Genomic DNA, 27,070 nt, shown 5'->3' on the forward strand with positions numbered 1-27,070 from the left:
TGATGGAGTTGATTTTTATTTTTTCAGAGAACTGAAGTGAGAACAACAGCATGATAGGATGATGACCAACCCCCTCCCCCCACCTTTCTTAAATGGATGGAATACGGAATAGAGGTTTGTTTCAATGCTGAAGTGCAGATTCCAGATGAGCAGGAAGACTGAAAAGATGACATAGGAATTGGTGCTACCTCTGGAGCAGAAATTTGAAATACAGTTGATGGATTCACACCAGGAAAAGAACTGTTGGTATTCAAACTTTCCATGATTTTTCTTATTTCTTTTGAAACACTAAAAAAGGCTTGTAGAACATTGTTCTTGCTATTGTAGGATGGAGGAGTTTGAAGAAGGGTGATTCAAAGAGGTCAGCTTTATGATTGGGTGATGCAATAATGGTACTGTCTGATGGTCAACTTTCTTGTGGTGAAAGGAAAGTTGTGATGTGGTTAGATCATTGCATCCAGTAGCCCTAGTAAGGGACCAGAAAGCATGCTGTCTGCAATTTCAATTTTTCAAAATCAGATTTGGTTTGGCTGATTTTTTTTTTTCTTTTTTCTTTTTACCTGTTATTTGCTACACCATGCTGAGAGGAATGCTGTAGTTTGTCTCAATATCCTTGTGATATGTTGAATTCTTTTTTGGATTGCCTTGTCCTGCTTGCTGGAGACAGCTTAGATAGTGGTCAGAGATTCTGAGTGGAATGGGAGATAAAGGACTTCATTCCAGTTCAATTATTTCTGGAGTCTTTAAACAGTAATCATGAAGGTAATATATTTAATGGTAGTGCCAGATAGGATAGATCCAAAATTTTAAAGACTACTGCAGTTTCCTCAATTTGAAGCTGATCTGATGACAAAGCTGCTGCTAAAAATTATACAAATATATTAAAGGTTGTAGCTGATGACCGAAATTATGAACCCAGCCAAGTATTTAATTTAGATATAAGTGGTCTATTTAGGAAAAAAATATCCTTTCTGGTGAAATTTTTTCCATTGAAGAAAAATCTGCGACTACTTTCGAAGCAGTTAAAGTTTGATGTCTTCTGCTGGAATCTAAGGCTGCTAGTAGTTATAAGTTAAATTTCAATCATCATCATCAAATTCCTGCCATGTACCCTCAAGGGATGTACAGGATATGATAATACTACATGAAAAATTTACATCATTACTAACTTCTTATCAACAATTTTCCTCCAAATCAGTCTGTTACTTGCCAAGACTCCAACATTATTAGATCTTATATTTCTATCGTCTAAGGCGCTTTATACCGTATCAATTCACCTATATCTTGGTCTTCCTCTGGGTTGTTTTCCTGCCAACCTTGCAGAGAACACTTGTTTTGCTAATCTTTCCTCGCACATTCTATTTAAGTGACCATACCACCTGAGATTAGCTCTGCTAACGCATTCCTGGATGCTGACAATGTCAAGTTCTTTCCTAACATCCTCGTTTTTAATATGATATTGCCATTGATGCCATTTGTTCACGCCTCTAATCTTTCTCAGGATTCTCATGTCCGCGGTCTCTAGTCTTTGGTCAAGTGTTTTACTTCTGACACAGCTCTCAGATCCATAAGTTAAAAATGGTTTGAAAACTGTCTTGCATACAGCTAATTTAGTGTTCCGACTAATTTCTCTTTTATTCCATATGAATTTATTCAATTGACTTCCTACCATACCAGTTTGTTGATTCTGTTGTCTATTTCCATATTTAATTTACCATCTTCACTAAAAATCGTGCCTAAGTAGTTGAAATGTTTGACCTTGTTCCACAGGTTCTCTGTTTAAAACGCAGTTGACATTTTCAACGATTCTGCCTATTTTCATTGTTTTTGTCTTTTTATTGCTGACCTTCATACCATATCTATTACAACAGTTATTCAATTTAGTCAGGGAATCTTGCAGACTTATAGCGGATTTATTTAGAAGTATAACACTGTCTGCATAAAGCAAAGAGCTAACATTAACATCTCCAATTTTGATATCATGTTTAATACCACTTTCCTTCATAATGTGATCCATATAGATAATGAATAACAGAGGGAATAATGTACACCCTTGTCAAATGCCAGATTTAACATTAAACCTTCTTCCTGTACTTCAATTCTAACTGCTGACTTACAACTTAAATAAAGACTAAGTATTGCTTGATATAATGTCCCATTGACACCATATAACTGTAGTGTATTGAATAGCTTCTCTCCTGGCACCTTATCATATGCCTTTTCCAGATCGACAAAACTTAAGTATAGACCTTTGTTATATTCCCATGCTTTCTCAACTATTTGTCGTAAACTAAAAATCTGATCTTGACAGCCACTATTTCGCCTGAATCCAGTTTGTTCTTCACCAAGCTTTTCTTCCACAATTCTTCTCAACCGTTTCTCAAGTATACTTGTATATATCTTACCAGGAACACTCAGTAATGAAATGCCTCTGTAATTCTCACATTCAGTTTTATTTCCGTTTTTATATATATGGGTACTATGAGAGCTCTGCTCCAATCATCGGGCATTCGTCCCTCTGTCAAAGCTTTCTGAACTATGCAGTGCAGCCACTGTAAGACTTTTATACCACCATACTTCAGCATTTTTGGCCGATATCATCTACTCCTGCTGCCTTTCCACATTTCAGGCCTTTGATGACTTTTTCTACTTCAAGTATGGATTTGTATTCCTGACTGTATGCCTGTTGAGTGTTTTTTACCACTGTGCTATCACTGCTTGTTTCATTTAGCAATTTTTTGAAGTAATTACTCCACACTTCAAGGATATCTTTTTCTCCCATTTTCATGTTACCTTTATCATCTCTAACTCCTTTTACAACACTGTTTCCTCCATTCCTAAGCTTCTTCAACAACCTCCAAAATATCTTACCACCTTCTTGATATTTATTTTCTATGTTCTTGCCAAAGTCTTTCCATGACTTTTGTTTAGCTAGTTTTACACAGTGTTTAGCTTTCTTACATTTGTCTCTGTATTCTCTAAGAGAACAAGCTGACTTATTTCCAGGAACTTTTGATATGCTTTCTTCTTTTCCTTCACTGCCTCTTTAACTTCCTGTGTCCACCATGGAGTTCTGATGTTTCTATCCTTGCAGACAACTTCGCCACATGCCTCTCTGGCTGAATCAGTCAGTGTTTTCTTCAAGGCTTGCCACTGAATCTCCAAGGTTTGGTTGCTGTTCTCAAACTCTTTCATTTTTTCTTCAATAATCTTTGTGTATTTTAGTCTACAGTTTACATCTGAGAATTGCTCAACTTTTATTCGCTTTAAAACTTTCTTACATGTTATTCTTTTCAATACGAAATTCAATTTTATCCTGCTCAAGACTAAATAGTGATCACTTCCAATATCAAATCCTCTGTACACTCTGGTGTTCTGCACCAGGGAGAAAACATCACTATCAACAATAACATAGTCAATGAGACTTTTCTTATTCCCTTGCCTCTTCTCTCCATGTGAATTTATTCACATTTTTATGTTGGAACATGGTGTTAGTAATAACGAGTCCGTATCCTGAGCAGAAATCCAACAGCTATTTGCTATTATTATTAGCTTTGTTCTTTTCTCCAAATTTTCCCAAAATATTTTTGTATGTCTGATAATCATTTCCCACTCTGCTATTTAGATCCCCAAGAAAGACCAACTTTTCCTTTCTCATTGTGCCAGTTGCTTTTACTAAAGCATGAAAAAATTCCTCCACTTCTACCTTAGTAGAACCTTCTGTGGGACCATTGGCACAAATAAGTCTCATTGTCCAGTTCCCCATTCTGATATTTGCCCACATCACTCTACTTGAGACTGCCTGCCATTCAAGAAGATTAGCCTTGTATTTAGTGTTGAATACTATAGCTGGTTTAAAGTGCTTTCTCAATAACAAACTTGTTTGTCCAATGGAAGTCATTCCAAGTGCTTTTTTTTGTGGATTACTTTAAGAATTTACTTATTTCAATAAATGGGAGATATTATGATAAGGGAAAGATTACATTAAAACTAATCATATTACTAGACAATGTACCAGAGCATCTGCAATATGTCAAGATATTAATGAGAATATTAGTGTAGTTTTTATCACTGATTGCTACATCTCTAATCTAGCCTATGAGTCAGCAAGTAATAAAAGCATCCGAAACTTAGTATTACTTGGAAGAATATTGAAGAAAATGATAAGAAAACTGGATGCTAATGTTTGGAAAAACTTTTATGAAAATGAAAAATGACCTTCATCTTCTTCATGAGGAAGTGGAAGTGATCGGTAAGGAGATACTGGAAGTAAAGCTGAGTTTAATGTGTTAAACAGAGAAATTAGGACTATAGAGATTACTTTAGCTGAAGTAACTAGAACAGGATTACATATGGGTGAGTCTTTGGTGAATGATTTAGTAATAAATAGTATGGGAGTGATTGGGAGTCAACATAATAAAACCACAAGTGGCCTAGAAGAAAGATGTAGTGAGAGTGGGGGGGTAAGTAATAGAGAGTTGAGTAATGAAGCTGGGAGAGTCATGCTGAATAGTGTAGAGAATGAGTCCATGAGTGTGGACTTGAATGAAGTTAAGAGTGCTAAAATATATGGTGATTCTATGATTAAGGGTATGGAGAGTGGTATGCATGAGGAGTGCTTGGCTGATGGGACAATAGAAAGAGTGGCTTTAGCAATAAAGAGAGGGCATGAAGCAGACAAGATGATAGTTATGGTGGGTACGAATGACCTGAGAGGTAGTATAAATCGGGTAGGAAAAGATTTAAGAACATTATTAGATATTGTGAAGAGGAAAAGTGTCAATGGGAGAATAGTGTGTGTGCTGCCTCGTTTTGACAATTACGAGTTAAGTAGACGAGCAATGATAATGAATGATATGATTGCAAGAATGTGCAGAAAAAGAGGTCTGGAGTTTGTTGATGTTTGGAGTGTGTTTGAAGGAAAAAGGCAGTTGTATGCTAGAGATGGACTGCATCTTAACATGGAAGGACATAAGCGATTGAAGAAGTTATTGTTTTCTGAACAGGTTGAAGTTATTGGGCAGGGAAACTAATATTGAAAAGGTTGAGTGTAAGAGAGAGAAACTTTAGCACTGATTGTGTATCTATTGATCCTTATAGGCAGAATAAATTGCAGAAGAGAGGGGATAAAAATCGGCATAGGACTACGGTAGTTAGTGACTTATATTTCAGTTCTAAAGCCGGTACAAGATCTAGAGGGAATCTGCAATTTTTGTATACCAATGCTAGAAGCATTCGAAATAAGAGAGAAGAATTTTTGGCATTAGTCAGTGAAATCTCACCAAAAGTTGTAGGCATTAGTGAAACTTGGCAGTCAGCAGAAGATGTGGTCACTGGAATTGAATGTGATGGGTACAGTATTTTCAGGGAGGATAGAGAAGATAGAACAGGAGGAGGAGTACTGTTGATGATAGCTGATGTGTTGCAGCCAAAGAAAGTAGTATATCATGATGATAGACATGTGAATGAGAGTTCATTTGAGGCAGTCTGGTGCGAAATAGTGACCAATGCAACCAAATATACAGTTGGATGCTGCTATAGGCCAGGGAGTACGGGGGGAGATATTGAATTCATGCATCAGCAACTTAGTGCAATGAGTGAAGGCTTAGTGATTATTATGGGGGATTTTAATTATGGTGATATCAATTGGAAGGAGGAAATATCACGTAGCAAAAAGGAAATGGAGTTCATACATCTTCTACGAGATAATTACTTGAAACAGCACGTAACTGAAGGGACACGTGGTGTGAGAGTGTTGGACCTGGTTATTGGTTCTGAGGTTATGTGCAAAAGTAAGGTGTCCTCGTTACCTCTAGTTGGTGAAAGCGATCATGTGGTATTGACTTGGGAGGTTGCAAAATCTGTGGATTTTTCTATTAAGAAGGGGTATGTACGGAACTACAGGTTAGGCAATTATAACAAGCTTCGGAGTGAGCTTGCAGCCATCCCATGGCAGAACATATTGCAAGGGAAAGATGTTAGCAGTGCTTGGGATAAAATCAGCGGGTATCTGAAGAAAGCAATATCAGATTGTGTCCCCATGGTCAGGAGGTCAAACAAGGCAGGCATTAGATGGATGAGCAGTAGTATCAAGCTTGAACTGCAAAAAAAGAAAATGTTATGGAGAATTTACAAGGAGAAAGGCGATCAGGACACCCATGAGCAGTACAAGGCTCAAGCTAGGAAGGTTACCAGCATAGTAAGAAAAGCTAAATCAGATTATGAGAAGACCTTAGCCAAAGAGATTACTATTATTACTATTATTACGGGCAACTCCAGGGAGTCATTAGACTCATTGAGGGAGGCCCCAAATCACATTCATCACAACTATTTGACATTCATACAGTATCTATCATACCTTGCCTTAAACTCATTCACTGTCACAGCATCCACCACAGACTCTGGGAGCGCATTCCACTCATTCACCACTCTAAAAGTAAAGAACCCAGCTCTAACACCTTTACTAACCACACTTTTGCCCAGTTTCCATGGATGTCCCCTAGTCCTCCCACAACCAGCCCTGTTCTCAAAAATATCTTCTGAATTAATTTTATAGAAACCCTTCAGTAATTTGAATGTCTCAATCATATCTCCCCTCCTCCGCCTATCAACCAATTTTTGCAACCCACAAATCCTCAACCTGTTCTCATACGGTTCATTCCACAGACCTGCTATCATCTTGGTCACTCGCCTCTGGATCCTCTCCACCTCCTCCCCATCAAGAAGAAACCTAGGTGACCAAATCTGAGCACAGTAGTCTAGATGGGGTCTTATCAAGGCTCGATACAGAGGAACAATAACCTGCTTGTCAACGTATTCTTCAGCAACCAAGTGATTTGAGTGACCAAATCATTCCTGATTTGGCCACTTTTGCAATGTGTCCCCTAAATTTCAATTCCTTATCTACCAACACTCCTAAATCTCGTGCCTCATCAATTTCCTGGAGCACGGTTCCACCAATGCAGTAAACTGCCGCCAATCTTTTCACCCCAAAATGCATAACCTTACATTTTGCCACATTAAACTGACATCCATTCTCCTTAGCGCAGACCTCCAATCTATCCAAATCATCCTGCAAAATTTTGACGTCATCAGCATTCACTATTGCCCTACCCAACTTCGCATCATCCGCAAACAAATGAACTGTTCCTCTCAGATCCTTTCCTATATCATTTATGAACAAATTAAACAGCAGTGGTCCAAGAACAGATCCTTGTGGCACACCACTAGTCACAGGCCGTCTTGTGGACTCTACTCCTGAGTAAACCACTCTCTGATATCTCTCTGTCAACCACCCTCCTATCCATCTCACCAACCCTATGTCCATCCCCATATGCCCCAATTTACTGATTAGAATTCCATGTGGTATCCTGTCAAAGGCCTTGGCAAGGTCCAGTAGAATCACCGTAAACCTATTACCCTTATCCAGTTCAGCCGTCACTGTGTTATAATACGTGAGCAAGTTACTGAGGCATGATCTACCCTTCACAAAACCATGCTGTCCCCGATACAGTATCCCATTTTCTTCTATCCAATCTTGTATTTTCCTCTTGACTATTTTCTCTAAGACCTTGATAATGATTCCTGTTATGCTGATTGGCCGGTAATTTTCAACAGCAGCCTTGGAACCACCTTTGTGCAGTGGAACTATTTTCCCCTCTTTCCACCCCCTTGGGACTGACCCAGTCCTGAGGCTCAAATTAAACAAAATGGTCAAGGGCACTGACAATTCTTTGGCCGCTTCACGTACGACACGAGCTGGTATACTGTCCAATCCCACAGATGTATTGACATTGAGGTTCTGTAATAGACTAGTTACCTCTACTTCATTCATCACAATTCCAGTATAAGCTGTTGGTTCTTCCATTCCTGCAAAGTCACCACCTGGAAGATATACTCTTGCAAAGTGCTCGCTCAGTTATTCCACAATATCGACTGTAATTCCACAATATCGGTTACCTCCCTACCCTCAGCATTTTTTAAGATCATTCTACCATGAGCATTTTTCCTTTTACTTGCAACATATTGAAAAAACTGTTTGGGATTCTCTTTAGCCTGCGTGGCCAATTTCCTTTCGTAATCTGCTTTTGCTTTTCTTCCCACCCTTGTTACCATCCTGGCCTGAGCTTTATACTGTTCCTGCGCCTGATGGTCACCCTTCTCCTTAAATTTCCTCCACAATTGTTTCTTTTTTTGCAGCTCAAGCTTAATAGTGTTATTCATCCATTTAACCCCTAATTGATTTATTATTCGGACTCTTGGTATACAGTCAACCATTGCCTCCTGCAAACAGTTCTTAACCACCTCCCATGCACTATCAACATCCAGCCCTTGCAGTTTTACATGCCATGGCATTGAGCCAAGCACACACCTAAGCTTGTCATACTTACCAGCCCGGTAATTCCACATGTACCCTGTCTTAATTGTAAATTCGACTCCTTTAGCCACCTCCCAAGTCATGACTTTATGGTCACTCTCACCAATTGGTGGCAACATGGTCATGTTCATTACAGCCACATTCTCGGTTGCAATTACTAGGTCCAGCACTCTCTGCCCCCTGGTATTTTCCAATACATGTTGCGTTAGATAGTTGTCCCTTAATAACCGCATAAAATCCAATTCCTTCCTCCCATGTGCCCTCTCCTCTTTCCAGTCAATGTTACCATAATTGAAATCACCCATAATGATTACCCTCCTTCCACTCATTTCTTCTATTTGCTTATGCATACTATCCCCACCATCCACTCCATCACCCGGTCTATAGCAGCACCCAATTGTATATTTTGTTCTGCTGGATTGTATCTCACACCAAACAGCCTCAAATGTGCTTTTTTCCCCATCATGCAGTTCAACTTCTATACTCCTTGGCTGAAGATCATCAGCTATCATCAATAACACTCCTCCCCCCTTTTTATTCACCCTGTCACTCCTGAACACGCTATACCCGTCGCATTCAATCCCACTAGCTTTATCATCTTCTGTCAGCCATGTTTCACTAATACCGACAACCTCTGGCCTGGAAGTGCCAACCATGGCCAAAAACTCTTCCTTGTTGTTCCTAATACTCCTGGCATTAGTGTACATGAATCGCAGAAGCCCATTTGTCCCATCCTTACTTTGATGCCTTATACTAACTATCCCATTCTGATTTGTTGTCCGTCGTACTCGCTCGGGCATAATATACTCATTCGTACACTTAACTGCCCCCCTAAAGTCAGCATATCTACTCCCCCCCCCTCTTAATAAATCTAGTTTCCCTGAGTCTGTACATCCACTTCCACATCATTCATCAACACTCTTTCAAGTCTCCGTACACCAACTCCATTCAAATGCAATCCATCCATCTTATATAAGTCCTTTCGCCCATCGAACTCATTCCACACATCCACAAATTCCACACCACTCTCCATGCATAACCCACGCATAAAGTCATTGGCAATTATGGCCCTCCTTCTAAACACTTCACTGTCATACCGCGGTAAGATACTCACCATCCTAACTCTCTCACTCTTCTCTTTTGCTACCTCAAACAACTCCCTCACATCCTCTATCATTTCCATTTTGTCCTGTTTCAAATCATTCGTTCCTGCCACGATTATCATCTCTTTCACCCTCTGTTTTTGCAGTCGAATAGATTCGCTGACGTCCTTTATGATCGCACCCGGCTGGTACGACTTCGTTAAACTCTCAATTATTACGCCTCTTAATAGCGAATCCCCATACAGCACTCGCTCCTTCATTTTATTGACGTTTGCAAACATTCTATTATTTGCCGTCACAGACTTCCGCCGGTTATTTGTCGGTACGTTCAACACACATTTTTCCATACGCTCCAGTTGTCTTTTAGCTCTGTGTATGGCACCATTCAAACGGGCAATTTCGCTACTCGCATTTATCTCACCATTTTCATTATCGATCAAATCATCCATTCTTTCTGTGTTTCTACCTTCAATTACATTTTCGGCGACGCTCTCACACCTATCTGGCACTACCACGCAATTCTCTAGCACACCGCCATTTTCTACATTCTGACTATCGTTCACGATATCGCTCTCGACACACGAAACACGCTTGAAGTCCTCATTCTCTTTACACTTTTTACACATATTAACTCCACTATCACTTTCTAACCAGACTCCCACCGCTCTTCGCAAGGCATACATCTCACAGACAGCACATTGCATAAATTCGTTTAATCAAAACTCTTAAACAAACATGGCGATCTGGCCGCCATTTTTTTCTTTATCGGTGCCATGTGTGCGCTATCTTTTCTTAAAAATAATAATTAAAATAACAGAAAACACGCAAAAATTGTACAGACACACCAAGAAACAAAAGCAAACAATACTACTTAAAATTCTAGTAAAATATCTAATGTTAACACAAAATAATACTAATCTTTTCAGGAGCTCTCGACAAGCCGACGATCTAATCAGTGCGACAAGGATCAAGGGTAATCCCAAAGAGTTCTTCCGCTATGTGGCAAGTAAGAGGAAGAATGACTTCGGAAGGATAACCTTAGTGGGTGCTGATGGTATTGAGGTGACAAAATCAGATGTAATAGTCGAGTTACTGAGTGATCACTTTTCAAAAGTCTATCACCCAAGTGAGGATATCTCTATACCTATAGCAATACCTAATGTGAGAATTGAAGCTAAAGAATCAGAGGTATTAAATATATTGCAAAACTTAAATGCAAACACTGCGGTAGGCTTAGATGGAATATCAGCTCATGTGTTGCGTGAATGTGCAAATGAATTGTCAACCCCTCTTACCTGGATATTTAATTCAAGTTTGAACTCTGGTATGGTCCCTAGGGAGTGGAAGTTAGGCAAAGTGGTTCCTTTGCATAAGGGTGGCTCTAAAACTGCGGTATTGAATTACAGACCAATCACCATCTCAGGAGTAGTGGTAAAAGTATTGGAAAAGTTGGTTAAAGACAAAATTCAAGAATGGGTGGATCAGGATATGATACTCTATAGAGGCCAACATGGTTTTGTTAAAGGTAGATCCTGCCTTAGCAATCTATTAACTATTCATAATAGAATAACATCTGAGTTGGACAAAGGAACTGGCTACACAGTGGTACTTCTGGATTTTGCTAAGGCTTTTGACAGGATACCCCATAGAACACTGTTACGCAAATTGGAGCAGATGGGAATGGATATTAAATTGGTGATATGGATAGGAGAATGGCTCAGGGAGAGATACCATAAGGTGGTGTATGGAGGAGCCGAGTCCAGAATAAGGCAGGTGACCAGTGGTGTGCCTCAGGGCTCTGTGCTTGGGCCAATGTTGTTTAATTTGTATATAAATGATATAGGAAACGGCTTAAAGGGAGATATTCAGTTGTTTGCTGATGATGCAAAGTTGTGTAGTGCAATAAAAAATCAAGCTGATGTTGAAAGTTTGCAGGAGGATTTAAATAAGCTGGTAAAATGGGCAAAAGAAAATGGATGTCAGTTCAATGTGGAAAAGTGTAAAGTCATGCATTTTGGGATTAAAAGATTACCAGCTGTGTACTACATCGATGGAAAGGTACTCCAAGAGATTGATGAGGCTAGGGACTTAGGGGTATTGGTAGATAGGGAGATGAAGTTCAGAGGACACATTGCTAAGGTGTCCAAGATTGCACATAGGATTACTTGGTTGTTGAGGAACACACTGACATCCAGAGATAAAGAGGTTATTATTCCCCTTTATAAAGCATTGATACTTCCACATTTGGATTACTGTGCTCAGGTCTGGTCACCCGGATTCCTTGGAGATGAGGAGGCTGTGGAGAGGGTTCAGAGAAGAGTGACCAAGTTGGTGAGTGATATAAAAAATGCTCCCTACATTGATAGATTGAGAGCTTGTGGATTGCAGAGATTGGTTGATAGACGAAGAAGAGGGGATATGATAGAAACATTCAAATTACTAAAAGATTTTTATAGGATTGATGCAGGGGAAATGTTTCAGCTGTGTGATAGTGATGGAAGAACAAGAGGTCATCTCTGGAAATTAAAGAAGAGTGTGGTTAACAAAGGTGTCAGAACAAGGTTTTTTGCCTGGAGGGTGGTGAATGAGTGGAATTCATTGCCTGACTTAGTTGTGAGCTCTTCGTCTGTAAATGAATTCAAGAAGAGATATGACAGATATTGTTTTGCTAGTTTGGGTCTCCCGAAATAATAATAATAATAATAATATAAAATACCTGTAAACATTACAGGAGACTCCCTGGATGAGGTAACACTCAGTTATTATTATGCAGGCTTCTGAAGGAGACTGATTCAGCTTCCAATGATAACTCTGAGGTCTACTCCCACCTGCCATACATTAGAAGATCTCTTATAATTATACTGTAAGACCCTCCTTATTAATTTGTTTCTTTTCTGTCATATTGCTTCTCCTCTGACTATTCCTCAAACATTGAAGACAACATCTCCCTCAATCTCTCCTCATGCACAATTTGCACAGGCCAGTTATCACTTTGTTACCCACTGCTGAATCTTTACATTGCATCTCCTCAGAACCTAGGACCATATCTGCATAGATATGTAGACCACATGTGATTTTATCAGAGCCTAATAAAGGAGAATAAGTTTTAAGGAGGTAATGCTCCCTTAAACAATGCAGTGACTCAACCACTTTAGCAACATGACCCTTCCTTTAACTCTCTGTCCACTATAATCCCAAAATCTCTAGATTCGTTGAAGTACTTGCAGCAAATTTTTATTATTATGCTGCCTGCAATACACAACTATACAGGCAACAATGAAGTGACTTTCACTTTTATTTGCCCATATCTTCAATGGTTAGCCTAGTGGCTGTGTGCTTTGCAACCATATGCCTGGGGAAGGAGTGTCCTAGGTGCGATTCCCGTCGGTGATATGAGGAGCTGAAGAATCTTCCTCAGCCATAGCCAAGTTAGCCGGTCTTGGGCGTGGACAGTAGGGTTTTTCCCCCAGTTTATCCTGGGGTTTTTCATCCCGCAAAGCAGGCAAACCAGCCTTGAGAACTCAACACTACAGGACATATGATACACCGGGGCGTAGGGCTGACCACCTTATCCTGTGAACGGTTTGAAGTCTGATGATTAATAAACCCTCGACACCGCAAGATAAAAGAGGGTAAAATGAAAATGAGATGAGATATGTTCAATCTGTTGAAGCCAACTCATAGGATTCTGTTCCTTATCACTCTCCCAAATTTAGCATATCAGCAAATAACTGGTAATGTCCCACCAGATCAACATTTTCCAAAACATTTATTTCAAAACATTCTAAGTTGCAGTCGTTGTTTGGCTAATGAAATAAGTATGGATTTATATATCCCCTATTTCAATTATTTTTAGATTGCCAAATAGAAGCATTTAGGCTCTTCTTCAATAACCTTAGAATTTTTTGCTGCATATTTTATCTAACTTGACAAAAATTGTTATTTACAGCAAAATGTAGATTTCTGTTTTGAATTTATGAAATGATGTTTACCTTTTGTTTAGTTTTAAAAAATAAACTGTCACCTACAAGAGAACAGTAATAGATGTGTCTGGAAGCTGTCTCAATGGTTCTAGCATAACATCAGCCAGTAGGATAGCATCAATACAATGTGTAAAAGTATCCTTCATGGTCATACTCTGAATAACAGGAGATGATGAAGAGATATCTATATAACAAAAAGAAGTTTTACATTAGAACTATGATTTTATTGAAGAAGTTGTAATCATCAATTATGGACATTTTACTAAATTAAAACAATGTAAACCAAGTGAATAATACAATTAATGACAAAGTGTTAAGTTTCTATAAATAGCATGAGTACATCTTTGGATTAGTGGATCTGTTTTTGGGCTACTGCTATTTAACTTGTATGTTAATGATGTTGGGAGAAGTTTAAATGGTGATATGCATTTCCTTTGCAGATGATACAAAGTTGGGAGAACGCTGAGGAGTTGAGCAGATACCAGGAAAATTTGAATGGACTGGTTTAAGGCAAAGTGAGTGGGATAGGGCTACCAGTTCAATATTGCTAAAAGGTTTTAAAGTTTGGAAAGCAAGCATGGGATGCCAAGTATACAACTGGTGGGATTATCATGAAGAAGGTGGAGGAGATAAGCAATCTGGGAGGTGATGTAGACAAAAACCTAAAATTCTGGGAGCATAATGCTAAAATTGTACAGCTATCACAACCTATGTTGTGATGGCAGACAAGAGCCTAAAATTTAAGGAAGATAATGCTGAAATTGTACACACACATCACAACTTATTATAGCAATGATCAGAGGACAACAAAATGTAAAAGTATGGAGGTTAGGGTTCCATTATATAAAGCCATGATCAGGGCATATACGGATTACTATGCCAGAGCTGGTAACCATATCGTCAAGGAAATGATTATACACCTTGAAAAGGATTCCGAGACAAATGACTATGGTGGTTTACAGAATGTTGGGTATGAAGAGAGATTGAGGCAATGCAATCTGCATAGGTGGAAGGATTATATGATTGAAACATATAAGTTAATAAAGGGTTGTTACCAGATTAATGTGAAAGACACATTTCTAGAAAAATATGCCACTGTGGATGCTGTATAAGACTGTTGTGAGCAGGTTTTTTGCATGAGTGTTTGGTAAGTGGAATGCACTGCTTGAGAGGGTGATAACTGAACAAGTTTAACTCACAGTTTGATAAGCTTTATATGTGAGAATAAGACCTAGAGTGATAAGTCAATTGATGTCATGAAAGCTGATGATGTGTTGATAATATTCTTTGCATCAAAATTGGACTATTTTTACTAACTCTTTATTTTAGATTTTTTTGTTTTTTTCATAAATCCTTTTGAATGTTTCACCTATTCTTTCAGGAATGAACAGTGGTACAATTTAAGATCTACTGCACCTAGCCATTTATGCATATTGAACACCCTCTTTTCTTTTTTCTGTAGATTTTTCCTTTGGTTTATGAAAAATCAGTTAAGGAAAAATACTTTAATGCATAATATTTTTCATATTCATCATACCACATACAATTTCCTATGGAGTAACGTGTAATTTTTTATCCATGACATGCATTCAGTGATAAAGATCTTTGTATGCATTAAACCCTTTTAAGAATACTGCTAGTACTTGATTTATGACATAAATTACTTACAACTGCTCATACTTACAATGGCCATCCCACATTCACAGCATACCACAAATCTGAAAGAGTTCTTTTGTTATGTGAGTGCAAGGAAAAATTACTATGAAAGGTTACCTTAAATAAATGCTAATGGTAAGAAATTTAGGTAGCTTACAAATGATCACTTGCAAGATCCCTTTGTATCATCTAGGTTGAGATATTGTAGTGCCAGGTTTGACAGTGATTGATGTGAAAATAGAAGGACAAGAATTAGAGATGCTTAGCAAAATTTTAATGTGAATATAGCTGAATGGGATGCCAGCCTATGATTACAAGAATGTACAAGTTCTTTTAACTAAGCCATTTAATTTAAGTCTCAGCTTTTATAAGGTCTCAAGGGAGTGAAATGAAGGGAAAGCAGTTCTGCTGAATAAAGGAAACAAGTTATAAACTAATCTGTGTTTCTCTATCAAGGTCATTTAGCATTTCCTGAATTCCTTCCTTAATTTTTGCTAAGAGAACAATGCCGCCTGCAAAACAGAAGTGATTGAGATTTTTTCCCATTGATGCTAATTCCATAGTTTTCCCCTGAGATGTTCTTAAAAACTTCTAATGTAGCAGAAAGCAATTTGAGTGATATAGGATCTCCTTGCCTTACTTCTCTCCCAGTAACAAATTCCTTTCTCTCGTGTTCTAGCTTTATACTGGCTGTTGAGTTTCATATGCAGTTTTTTTATAATCAGACAGAATTTGTTGGGATGGCTTTTGATATAGAGAATCAAAAGCTTTTTTCAAAATCTATAAAGAATAAATGTGCAGGAAGATTAAACAAATTTTAGTCTGATATTACATCTTCTTTGCCGCACACTTTGCTTTGGATATTTCACATTAGGCAAAATAATTTCTACCTGAAAAAAGAAGGTACAGCCATGGACTCCCCCCCCCACACACACACACAGCTAACTTTTACATGGAAGACTTTGAGCAATGAGCTCTTGATTCAGCAAGTCTAAAGCCCAAAGTGTATTCAGATATGTTGACAATATATATATGCCATTTTGCCCAATGGCTGTGAAACATTAAATACACTCCTGAGTCACCTAAAACAAACAATACAAATGATTTACCATTGAGATTGAAAACAATAACTCTATTCCTTTTCTAAACACACTTGTCACATATCTTCCCTCAGGCTGTATGCCCTTCACAGTCTACCACAAACCTATACACACACACACAGGTCAATAAATACACAGACTCATGCCACTATCCAATGCAAAAACTAGGGGTCATCAGCACTCTGAAACATAGAGTCCTAACAATTTGCTCTAATGAGCTGGACCTAAAGAAGGAATGAAATCATTAGCAAAACCTTTATAAAAAATGACTTAAAAACAGTTCATAAGATCCTGAACAATAATGCCATGAAAGATAAAAAAGATTACAGAAATACAATAACCATACCATACATTAGGGGAATGTTGGAAAAAATAGAACACTATAGAAATACAATATTAAGACAATTTTCAAACTTCCTGCAAAATTAAACAGTATACTCAGCTCATTCAAAGATCCTCTTTCTTACATTGCTCACTTGGGGGGGGGTTACAAAATTCAGTACGCCTGATACTTATTTTACATAGGGGAAACAAGATGCACAATTCCAACAAGAAAAGATGAACACAAATGGCACATTAAATTCCTTCGCTATGGTAAAAGCGAAGGAATTTAATGTACAGAATGGAGAAAATAACTTCAACAATAACGAGTTACTAAAAGTAACTCGTTATTGGAAACTGTGAGCAAGAGGGTGTGGAGTGGTTTCTTTGCATGGAGGGTAGTTGAACCATGGAATTCATTGCCTGATGGAGTGGTGAGAGCGAGAACGGTCAATGAGTTTAAGGAGTGGTATGATAGACTTTGTGTTTCTTAGGGGGGGGGGCCCTCGATGAGTCTTGATAGACTTTGTGTTTCTTAGGAAGGACCTCCCACAATGAGTCTTTTGACTCCATGGAGGCCTGAATAATAATAATAATAATTATTATTATTGTTGAAGTTATTTCCTCCAAACAAATCACAGAATTATCTGGAAAGGCACCAAGTTGTTACACTGCACCAAAACTTGGTTTGAAAGAAAATTCAAGGAGGCTGGTGAGATGCTGATTCATCATCCTAATCAATAAGAATGATGGATTAGTAATTCCAAGAATATAGAAGACCCATCTGCAACCCTTATAGGAACCAGAACATGATGGCAGAATCCAACAAAAAAAAAAAACTTTATGACAACAGGATTATAAAGTTGCATTTGATGTAGTTTTGCTATAATTAATAAAAAAATTAATCATCTGCATGTTATTATTTTTATTATGTATAAAAAAAGTATTTATTGATTTCATTTATTATTTGTATTTTACTTTTTTGTTTCACCAGAGGTCAGGCTAGCATAAACGATTAACAAAGCAGTTAGATTTAGCTTACTTTTGTGTACCTAGTGTCTTGCTCATATATATGTTTTCCCAATGACCTTGATATTGAGGCTTATAATTAAGAAAATAATACACCGAGTGTTATTTTCTTAATTAAAAGTAAAGTAATAGCTCTAATGTGTGTGTGTGTGTGTGTGTGTGTGTGTGTCTCCATAAATTCTACACAATGAATGAGTCTATAAAATGTACTACATATTTTCATTATTTCTTCTCTGTTTTATTGTACTATTCCCTGCTAATTTTTCAATTTTGAAATCCATTTTTTCCTTCCATGTAACCCTTGCTTGCTAATTTTCAGAAACTGTTCATTTTCTATTATGTTCTGAATTGTTCTTAAATTATTTATTCTATCACATTTTGGTTTCTTCTCTAATTAACTTTTGCATTTCCATAAATTCTATATTATCTTTGTTATTTCTGTGTCACTTCTTAACTATTCCATTAGATCAAGCAGCCCTAAGTAAGTTTTTTTCTCTAGAAGAAAAAAACTTATTTACTGGTAACTTTGGTGGGTGCCTGCCTTATTTCCTCCATTCTGTCAGATAAGCTAGATTCATCAACTTTTCTTCCATTGTTTGCTCAAATATTTCTTTATGGTTCATTATATGTTCACCTTCTAGTGTGGGTTTTTTCATTAACACAATTATATATCCTAAATATATAGGATAAAATTGAATTGCATATCAAAAAGAAGAACATGTAAGAAAGTTTTAAAGCGAACAAAAGTTGAGCAGCTCTCAAATATGAACTGTAAACTAAAATACACAAATATGATTGAAGGAAAAATGAAAGAGCTTGAGAACAGGAACCAAACCTTGGAGATTCAGTGGCAAGCCCTGAAGAAAACACTGACTGATTTAGCCAGAGAGAGGCATGTGGTGAGGTTGTCTGTAAGGATAAAAAATCAGAACTCCATGATGGACACAGGAAGTTAAAGAGGCAGTGAAAGAAAAGAAGACATCATATCAAAAGTTCTGACAAATAAGTCAGCTTGTGCTCTTAGAGAACAGAGACAAATGTAAGAAAGCTAAACACTGTGTAAAACTAGCTAAACAAAAGTCATGGGAGGACTTTGGTAAGAACATAGAAAATAAATATCAAGAAGGTGGCAAGATATTATTACGGGAAACTCCAAGGAGTCCTTAGACTCATCGAGAAGGGCCCTAAACATCATGTCAACAACTATTCAGCTTCCACACAGTATCTATCATACCTTGCCTTGAACCCACTCACAGTCATGGCACCCACAACAGAATCTGGCAACTTATTCCACTCTCCATGCAAAAAACCTAGTTCTAACACCTTTGCTAACCACACTCTTGCCCAATTTCCATGGATGGTCCCTAGTCCTCCCACCACCAGACCCATTCTGAAAAATATCCTCTGAATTAATCTTAATAGAAAACCCTTCAATAATTTGAATGTCTCAATCATATCACCCCTCTTCTGCCTATCAACCAATGTCTGCAACCCACAAATCTTCAACCTGTTCTCATAAGGTTCATTCCATAGACCTGCTATCATCTTGGTCACTCGCCTCTGGATCCTCTCTACCTCCTCCCCATCAAGAAGAAACCCAGGCGCCCAGATCTGGGCACAGTAGTCAAGATGGGGTCTTATCAAGGCTCAATACAGAGGAACAATAACTTGTTTGTCTCTGCTCGTCAAAGTATTCTTCTATAACCACCAACACCCCCAAATCCCTGGCTTTGTCAATCTCCTGGAGTACAGTTCCAACATTGTGGTATACTGCTGCTAATCTTTTCACCCCAAAATGCATAACCTTACACTTTGCCACATTAAATTGACATCCATTCTCCTAAGCCCAGTCCCCCAATCTATCCGAATCATCTTGCAAATTTCTGACATCATGTGCATTCACTATTGCGCTATCCAACTTTGCATTATCAGCAAACAAATGAATAGTTCCTCTCAGATCCTTTTCAATATCATTAATGAACAAATTAAATAGTAGTGGTCAAAGAACAGAACCCTGCGGCACACCACTAGTCACAGGATGTCTTTTGGACTCTACTGCCGAATAAACTACTCTCTGATATCTCTCTGTCAACCACCCTCCTATCCATCTCACCAACCCTATATCCATACCCATATGCTGCAGTTTGCTGATTAGAATTCCATGTGATATCCTGTCAAAAGGCTTAGCAAGGTCCAGCAGTATGACTATAAACCCATTACCCTTATACAGCTCAGCCGTCACTGTGTAAAACGTGAAGGCCTCCAGAATGTAATTGTGTTATATTCTGGAGATTGTTGAAGAAGATTAGAAATGGAGGAAAAAATTCCTCCATGCTGTAAAAGGAATTAGAGATAACAAAGGCGACATGAAAATAGGAGAAAAAGATATCCTTGAAGTATGGAGTAATTACTTTGAAAAATTACTAAATGAAACAAGCAGTGATGATAGCACGGTGATAAAAAACATTGACCAGGCATACAGTCAGGAATATATATCCATGCTTGAAAGCCATCAAAAGCCTGAAATGTGGAAGGGCAGCAGGAGTAGATGATATTCGACCAGAAATGCTCACATATGGAGGTATAAAAGTCTTACAGTGGCTGCACTGCACACTTCAGAAGGCCTGGACAGAGGAATGAATTTCAGATGATTGGAGCAGAGCTCTCATAGTACCCATATATAAAAAGGGAAATAAAAATGAATGTGAGAATTACAGAGGTATTTCTCTACTGAATGTTCCTGGTAAGATATATGCAAATATACTTGAGAAATGGTTGAGAAGGATTGTGGAAGAGAAGCTTGGCGAAGAACAAGTTGGATTCAAGCCAAACAGAGGATGTCAAGATCAGATTTTTACTTTACGACAAATAGTTGAGAAATCATGGGAATATAACGAAGATCTGTATTTAAGTTTTATAGATCTGGAAAAAGCATATGACAATACCAAGAGAATAGCTATTCAAAACACTATAGTTATATGGTGTCAATGGGGCATTATATCAAGCAATAATTAGTCTTTATTTGAGTTGTAAGTCAGCAGTTAGAATTGAAGTACAAGAATATAGTTTAATGTTAAATCTAGTGTCAGACAAGGATGTACATTATCCCCTCTGTTATTCATTATCTATATGGATCACATTATGAAGGAAAGTGGTATTAAACCCGATATCAAAATTGGAGATGTTAATGTCAGATCTTAGCTTTATGCGGATGATGTTATACTTCTAAATAAATCCGCTACAAGTCTGCAAGATTCCCTGACTAAAGTGAATAGCTGTTGTAGTAGATGTGGTATGTAGGTCAGCATTAAAAAGACAAAGACAATGAAAATAGGTAGAAACATTGAAAATATCAACTGCATTGTGAATGGAGAACCTATAGAACAAGTAAAACATTTCAACTACTTAGGCACGATTTTTAGTGAAGATGGTAAATTAAACATGGAAATAGACAACAGAATCAACAAAGCTGGTATGGTAGAAAGTCAACTGAATAAATTTATATGGAATAAGAGAGAAATTAGCCAAAACACTAAATTAGCTATATATATACAAGACAGTAGTCAAGTCAATTTTAACTTATGGATCTGAGAGCTGAGTCAGAATTAAAACACTTGACCAAAGACTACAGATATGACAGTCCTGAGAAAGATTAGGGGCATGAACAGATGGCATCAATGGCAATATCATATTAAAAACGAGGATATTAGGAAAGAACTTGACATTGTCAGCATCCAGGAATGCATTAGTAGAGCTAATCTCAGGTGGTATCACTTAAACAGAATGGGAGAGCAAAGATTAGCAAAACAAGTGTTCTCTGCTAGTTTGACAGGAAAAAGACCCAGAGGAAGACCAAGATATCGGTGGACTGATATGGTAAAAATTTCCTTAGAAGATAGAAATATAAGATTTGATAATGTTGGAGTCTTGACAGGTAACAGACTGATTTGGAGGAAATTTGTAGATAGGAAGTTAGTAATGATGTAATTTTTCATGTAGTACTCTCATATCCTGTAAATCCCTCGAGGGTATATATCAGGAATTTGATGATGATGATCCTATATGCCTAAAAAGAAAACTCTTTAAAATGCATTATTCCAGTGTTTACTTATGGAAGTGACACATAGGCAACAGCTAAAAAAACAAAAGATAGGTTGCATGTATCTCAAATAGCTTTGTAGAGAAGAATGCTCTACATAACAAAAAGGAATAGAATAAGAAATATACTAGAATTAGAGAGATGACTGGAGTAGAAGTTATTGTGAAGTGTTGTAAAGCATATAAGTGGAGATGGGCTGGTCATATTAATAGACTGCCAGATGAAAGGTGAACAAAATTAAGCAGAGTGGATACGAAGAGAAGGAAATGTCATCAAATAATAAGATGGAGGGATAATCTACAAAGATTTGACATGACATGGTGGATATTGGCTAAAAACAGACAGAACTGGAAAGTTAAGGAGAAGGCTATATCCAGCAGTGGGTGGAAAGACGAAAAAAAGAAGAATAGAAAATATATGAATTCTGCATTGATTATGCCTTGTAATATTCCTGGGTCTGGCTTTCATGACGTGTGATTTCTGCTTATGTGGTCTTGATTACTGCATTCTATCGAACATTTGTCTATGGCATAGTTTGTACTAGGTGGCCTTGATCAGGACACTTCAGCAGGTGCTTTGCTCTGGCATAAACACTGCTGAGTATCCAGGAGCAATCAAGAGTAACAAGTTAGAACCTTTCTGGCTACTCACTCAGGTTAGAGTGATCTGAAGGATCATTTCATTTTTGTAGATCATTTCCTGTACTTATACAGTGAAACTAATCTGAGTAGTGACAGCCTTCCCATAAATGTTTCTGCATTATGGGATACTGAAGCAATTGATATGAAGTTAACCTCTATGTACAAGTAGATTAGTCCTGAAGATAGCTCACATGAAAGCTTTGTTTGCTAATGCTTGGGTAAAGGATTAAAACAATAAGCAATATAAAATCTTGTCATGTATAATAAACTTTTTAACACAGTTGCAAAACTTTCTATGACAAATTTGGTGTTATATGCCTACTCCCCCCCCCCCCTTTTCACTTCTCCCCAGGACTGCATCCTGTAGATTTGTACTGGCTTTATTTAATAGTACACTGTCAGCATAGAGGAAAAAAAGTTGAGATTAACTGGTCTAATGCCACTTTCCTTCATAATGTGATCTATATACAGTTGACTGATTAGGTAGAGAAAGTGTATATCCTTGACTTATACCTCTTTTTACAAAAAAACCATCTTCCCATACCTCCTCCAATTGTAACTGCTTACAACTCGAATATAGACCACACGTTGTTTGATATAATGTTTTGTTTATGTGATATACTGTAGCATTTTGAATTTTTTTTTTAACCTTGTCATAAGCCTTTTTTTTCATATCTACAAAACTTAAATAGAGATCCTTTATATTTCCACTATTTCTCAAATATTTGTTTTAAATTTAAAGTCTGATTTTGATTATCTCTGTTTGGCTACTGAACTCTTCTCTTATGCAGAGGAAACTCTTCTATAGAGTTTCCTCTGCATAATTGTTCTCAGCCTCTTCATGCATAAATCTTAGCTGAAATACTCAACAGAGAAATTCCTTGGTAATTCTCATTCAGGTCTTCTTCTAGATGGGTAAAGTTCTATTCCAATCATCTGGAATTCAACCTTCTGAATTATGCAGTGTAGTCACTGTGAAACTTTTATACATGTAGACCCTGATTTATGTAAGAGTTATGTTCTGCAAACTATGTAACACGAATTTTACATAAGCTGGATTTATCCCACGCTACCCATTAATCATACCCTATTGCTTATGTATTTTCAGCAGTAAAATCACATGTTTTACAATGCAAAGTAATATAACACAACATAAACAATATGGAGAATAAAGTAAGAAACAAAGAAGATATACCGGAAGAGACTATTGATGTTAATGCAAAATGGAATCAACTGAAAAGCTTGATATATGAAACAGTGCAGAAGAGATAGGTTTTGTGGAAGGGAAAAGAAGTAAGAAGCCATGGATTACAAATAATCATCATCAATCAAATTCCTGACATTTACCCTCAAGGGGTGTACAGGATATGATAGTACAACATGAAAAATTTACATCATTACTAACTTCCTATCTACAATTTTCCTCGAAATCAATCTGTTACCTGTCAAGGCTTCAACATTGTCAGATCCTATATTTCTATCTTCTAGGGAACTTTTTACCGTATCAATCCACCTATATCTTGGTCTTCTTCTGGGTCTTTTTCCTGCCAACCTGGCAGAGAACACTTGTTTTGCTAATCTTTCTACTCCCATGCTGTTTAAGTGACCATCCCACCTGAGATTAGGTCTGCTAACACATTCCTGGATGATACAATAAGTCAAGTTCTTTCCTAATATCCTCGTTTTTAATATGATATTACCATTGATGCCCCTAATCTTTCTAAGGACTCTCATATCTGCGATCTCTAGTCTTTGGTCAAGTGTTTTACTTCTAACCCAGCTCTCAGATCCATAAGTTAAAATAGGTTTGAACACTGTCTTGTATACAGTTAATTTAGTGTTTTGACTAATTTCTCTCTTATTCCATATAAATTTATGCAGTTGATGTCCTACTATACCAGCTTTGTTGATTCTGTTGTCTATTTCCATGTTTAAATTGAACATGTTTTGGTCATAAAGTATTAAAAAATAAAGATTTATTGTTAAATAGACCATATATTTACAACGTAGTTAAGGTCTTACAAAATGCCTACCGGTTTCGCTAGTAACTGACCAGCTTTCTCAAGGCTTGCATAGTACAAAAAAGAGGTAAATGCAAAAAAGGTTTCAAAATACAAAGAACCGTTAGTACCTGTTTTGTAGCTAGGGTGACCTGTTCGCGTGACATAACTACTCAGCATCATGAACATGCGTTACATGCAAACGCGTAATATGATTATTTGCGTACTGTAGCTCTGTTGAACTGAGGGAGTTAATTAGATTTCTCCAGGTATCGTTCAGAATGGCCCCTTGATTTCTGTTTAGGTTACTTCCCGTACATAGTACAAGCGGCAGTTGTACTACGTACGAGAAGTAACCTAAACAGAAATCAAGGGCCATTCTGAACGATACCTGGAGAAATCTAATTAACTCCCTCAGTTCAACAGAGCTACAGTATGCAAATAATCATATTACGCGTTTGCATGTAACGCGTGTTCATGATGCTGAGTAGTTATGTCACGCGAACGGGTCACCCTAGCTACCTAACAGGTACTAACGGTTCTTTGTATTTTGAAACCTTTTTTGCATTTACCTCTTTTTTGTACTATGCAAGCCTTGAGAAAGCTGGTCAGTTACTAGTGAAACCGGTAGGCAATTTGTAAGACCTTAACTACATTGTAAATATATGGTCTATGTAACAATAAATCTTTATTTTTTATTTCCATGTTTAATTTACCATCTTCACTAAAAATCATGCCTAAGTAGTTGAAATGTTTTACTTGTTCTATAGGTTCTCCATTCACAATGCAGTTGATATTTTCAATATTTCTACCTATTTTCATTGTCTTTGTCTTTTTAATGCTGACCTACATACCACATCTACTACAACAGTTATTCACTTTAGTCAGGGAATCTTGCAGACTTGTAACGGATTTATTTAGAAGTATAACATCGTCTGCATAAAGCTAAGATCTGACGTTAACATCTTCAATTTTGATTTCAGATTTAATACCACTTTCCTTCTTAATGTGATCCATATAGATAATAAATAACAGAGGATTACAAATGAAATGATAAGAAAAATGGAGGAAAGAAGATGGAAAAATGTAAACACTTGATGGAGAAGAGAAACTGATAAAGCAAGAGAGCAATACAATAAGATGTTTGAAAAAGCAAAAGAACTTACAAATATTAAAAAAAAAAAGCATAAGAAATCTACCATTAGAAGATAAGCAAGAAAATTAATTTATTATATTGAAATACAAGGTGAAAGATGGAGGGAATACATCTAAGAACTTTATGCAAAAAATGAAAGACTAATGAAAATTGCATTAGAAGAGCAAAATGAAATCTCAGCAGAAGAAAGAGGACCTGAAATACTAATGAGAGAAGTAGAAGCAGCAATTAAGGAATTAAAAAGTGGAAAGATGGAATACCTAGTGAAATCCTAAAACAACTGGAGGACAAAGGTATAACTGAAACATGGAAACTATGCAATCTCATTTACAAAACAGGAAAATGGCCTAAAGATTTCACAGAGAGTATTCTTATACTAATTGAAAAGAAAAGCAATCCTACTAAGTGCAGTAACTACAGAACTATAAGAACTCTATGCTATGATAATGCTAAGAATACTAAATCAACGATTGGATAACAGAGCGGAGTATTTTCTGTGGGATGATCAGTTGGATTTCGAAAAGACAGAAGAACTAGAGATGCAATTGGAGTAATGAGGACCATATGCAAAAGGAATATAGAAGTAAATAAAGAAGTTTATATATGTTTCGTCGACCTTGAAAAAGCGTTTGACATGGTGAAATGGGAAAATCTGATGGAAGTGTTACACAAAATAGGTTTAGATTGGAGAGACCGAAGGTTAATAGCTGAATTATATATGAACCAGACTGCCATAATAAAGACAAAAGTAGGAAAAACTAAAAAACGTGCAACTGGCAGAGGTGTAAAATAGGGTTGCTGCCTGTCACCGATGTTCTTCAATATATTTGCAGAAGAAATGATAAAAGAAGCATTTGATGAAGAGAAAAGAGGAATCAATATTGGAGGAAGAGCAATACAAAATATTTGATTCACAGATGATCAAGTAATATTATCTATTGTGATGAGAGTCTCCAGGAAAAACTAGGAAGTATCAAAGTGATGATAAATGGAGAAAGTGTAGAGCAAGAGTGAGACAATACATATACCTTGATAGTATTACCTTGATGGACCTGTGTTTCACTCAGGATTTCTCCACGAGTGCAGGTCACAAAGATGCCTCCAACGATCTCGATCTTAGGCCTCTCTCTTCCATGTTATACCCATAGATTTCACTAGTGGATCTTCCCATCTTGTAGGTGGTCTTTCTGGTTTTCTCTTTATTCTTGGTTGCCAGTTGAGTATTCTATATGTCCATCTGTTATCCTTGAGTCTGGCTATGTGACCTGCCTATCTCATTTTGCTTTCATATACTGCAGTTACCATATCTTTTATGCCTGATCTCTTTCTTAGTTCCATGTTTCTAACATGTTCTATTTTGCTGATGTTACAAATCCCATGTTCTATTGCATGCTGAGTTATTCTGAGTCTCTTCTTCTTTTCTTGTCGTGTTCCATGTTTCTGATCCATATGCGAGTGATGAAAGAATGCATAAAATATGCATTTTATAGCAAGAAAAATTTGTATATTAATAAAAATTTAAAGAAAAGGCTTATTAAGTGTTATATTTGGAGTATGATCTTATATGAATCAGAAACAATTGGGAAGAAAGAAGCTTAAATGTTG

The 27,070-nt window shown here is 37.1% G+C and overlaps 1 protein-coding gene across 1 annotated transcript in view; it reads right to left on the reverse strand.

Annotated features, from left to right (window-relative positions):
• Nucleotides 1-27,070, reverse strand: part of LOC150104459 (NIF3-like protein 1) — a 157,289-nt gene that overhangs the window by 80,543 nt on the left and 49,676 nt on the right. The window contains exon 3 of the mRNA XM_090395556.1: nucleotides 13,509-13,647. Coding sequence (XP_090251682.1) covers nucleotides 13,509-13,647 — 139 coding nt within the window. The remainder of the gene's footprint in view (nucleotides 1-13,508; nucleotides 13,648-27,070) is intronic.

Source organism: Typopeltis vanoorti, chromosome 7 (assembly GCF_054136105.1).
Source record: "Typopeltis vanoorti isolate ZY-2024b chromosome 7, IOZ_Tvanoo_1.0, whole genome shotgun sequence".
Taxonomy (NCBI): domain Eukaryota; kingdom Metazoa; phylum Arthropoda; class Arachnida; order Uropygi; family Thelyphonidae; genus Typopeltis; species Typopeltis vanoorti.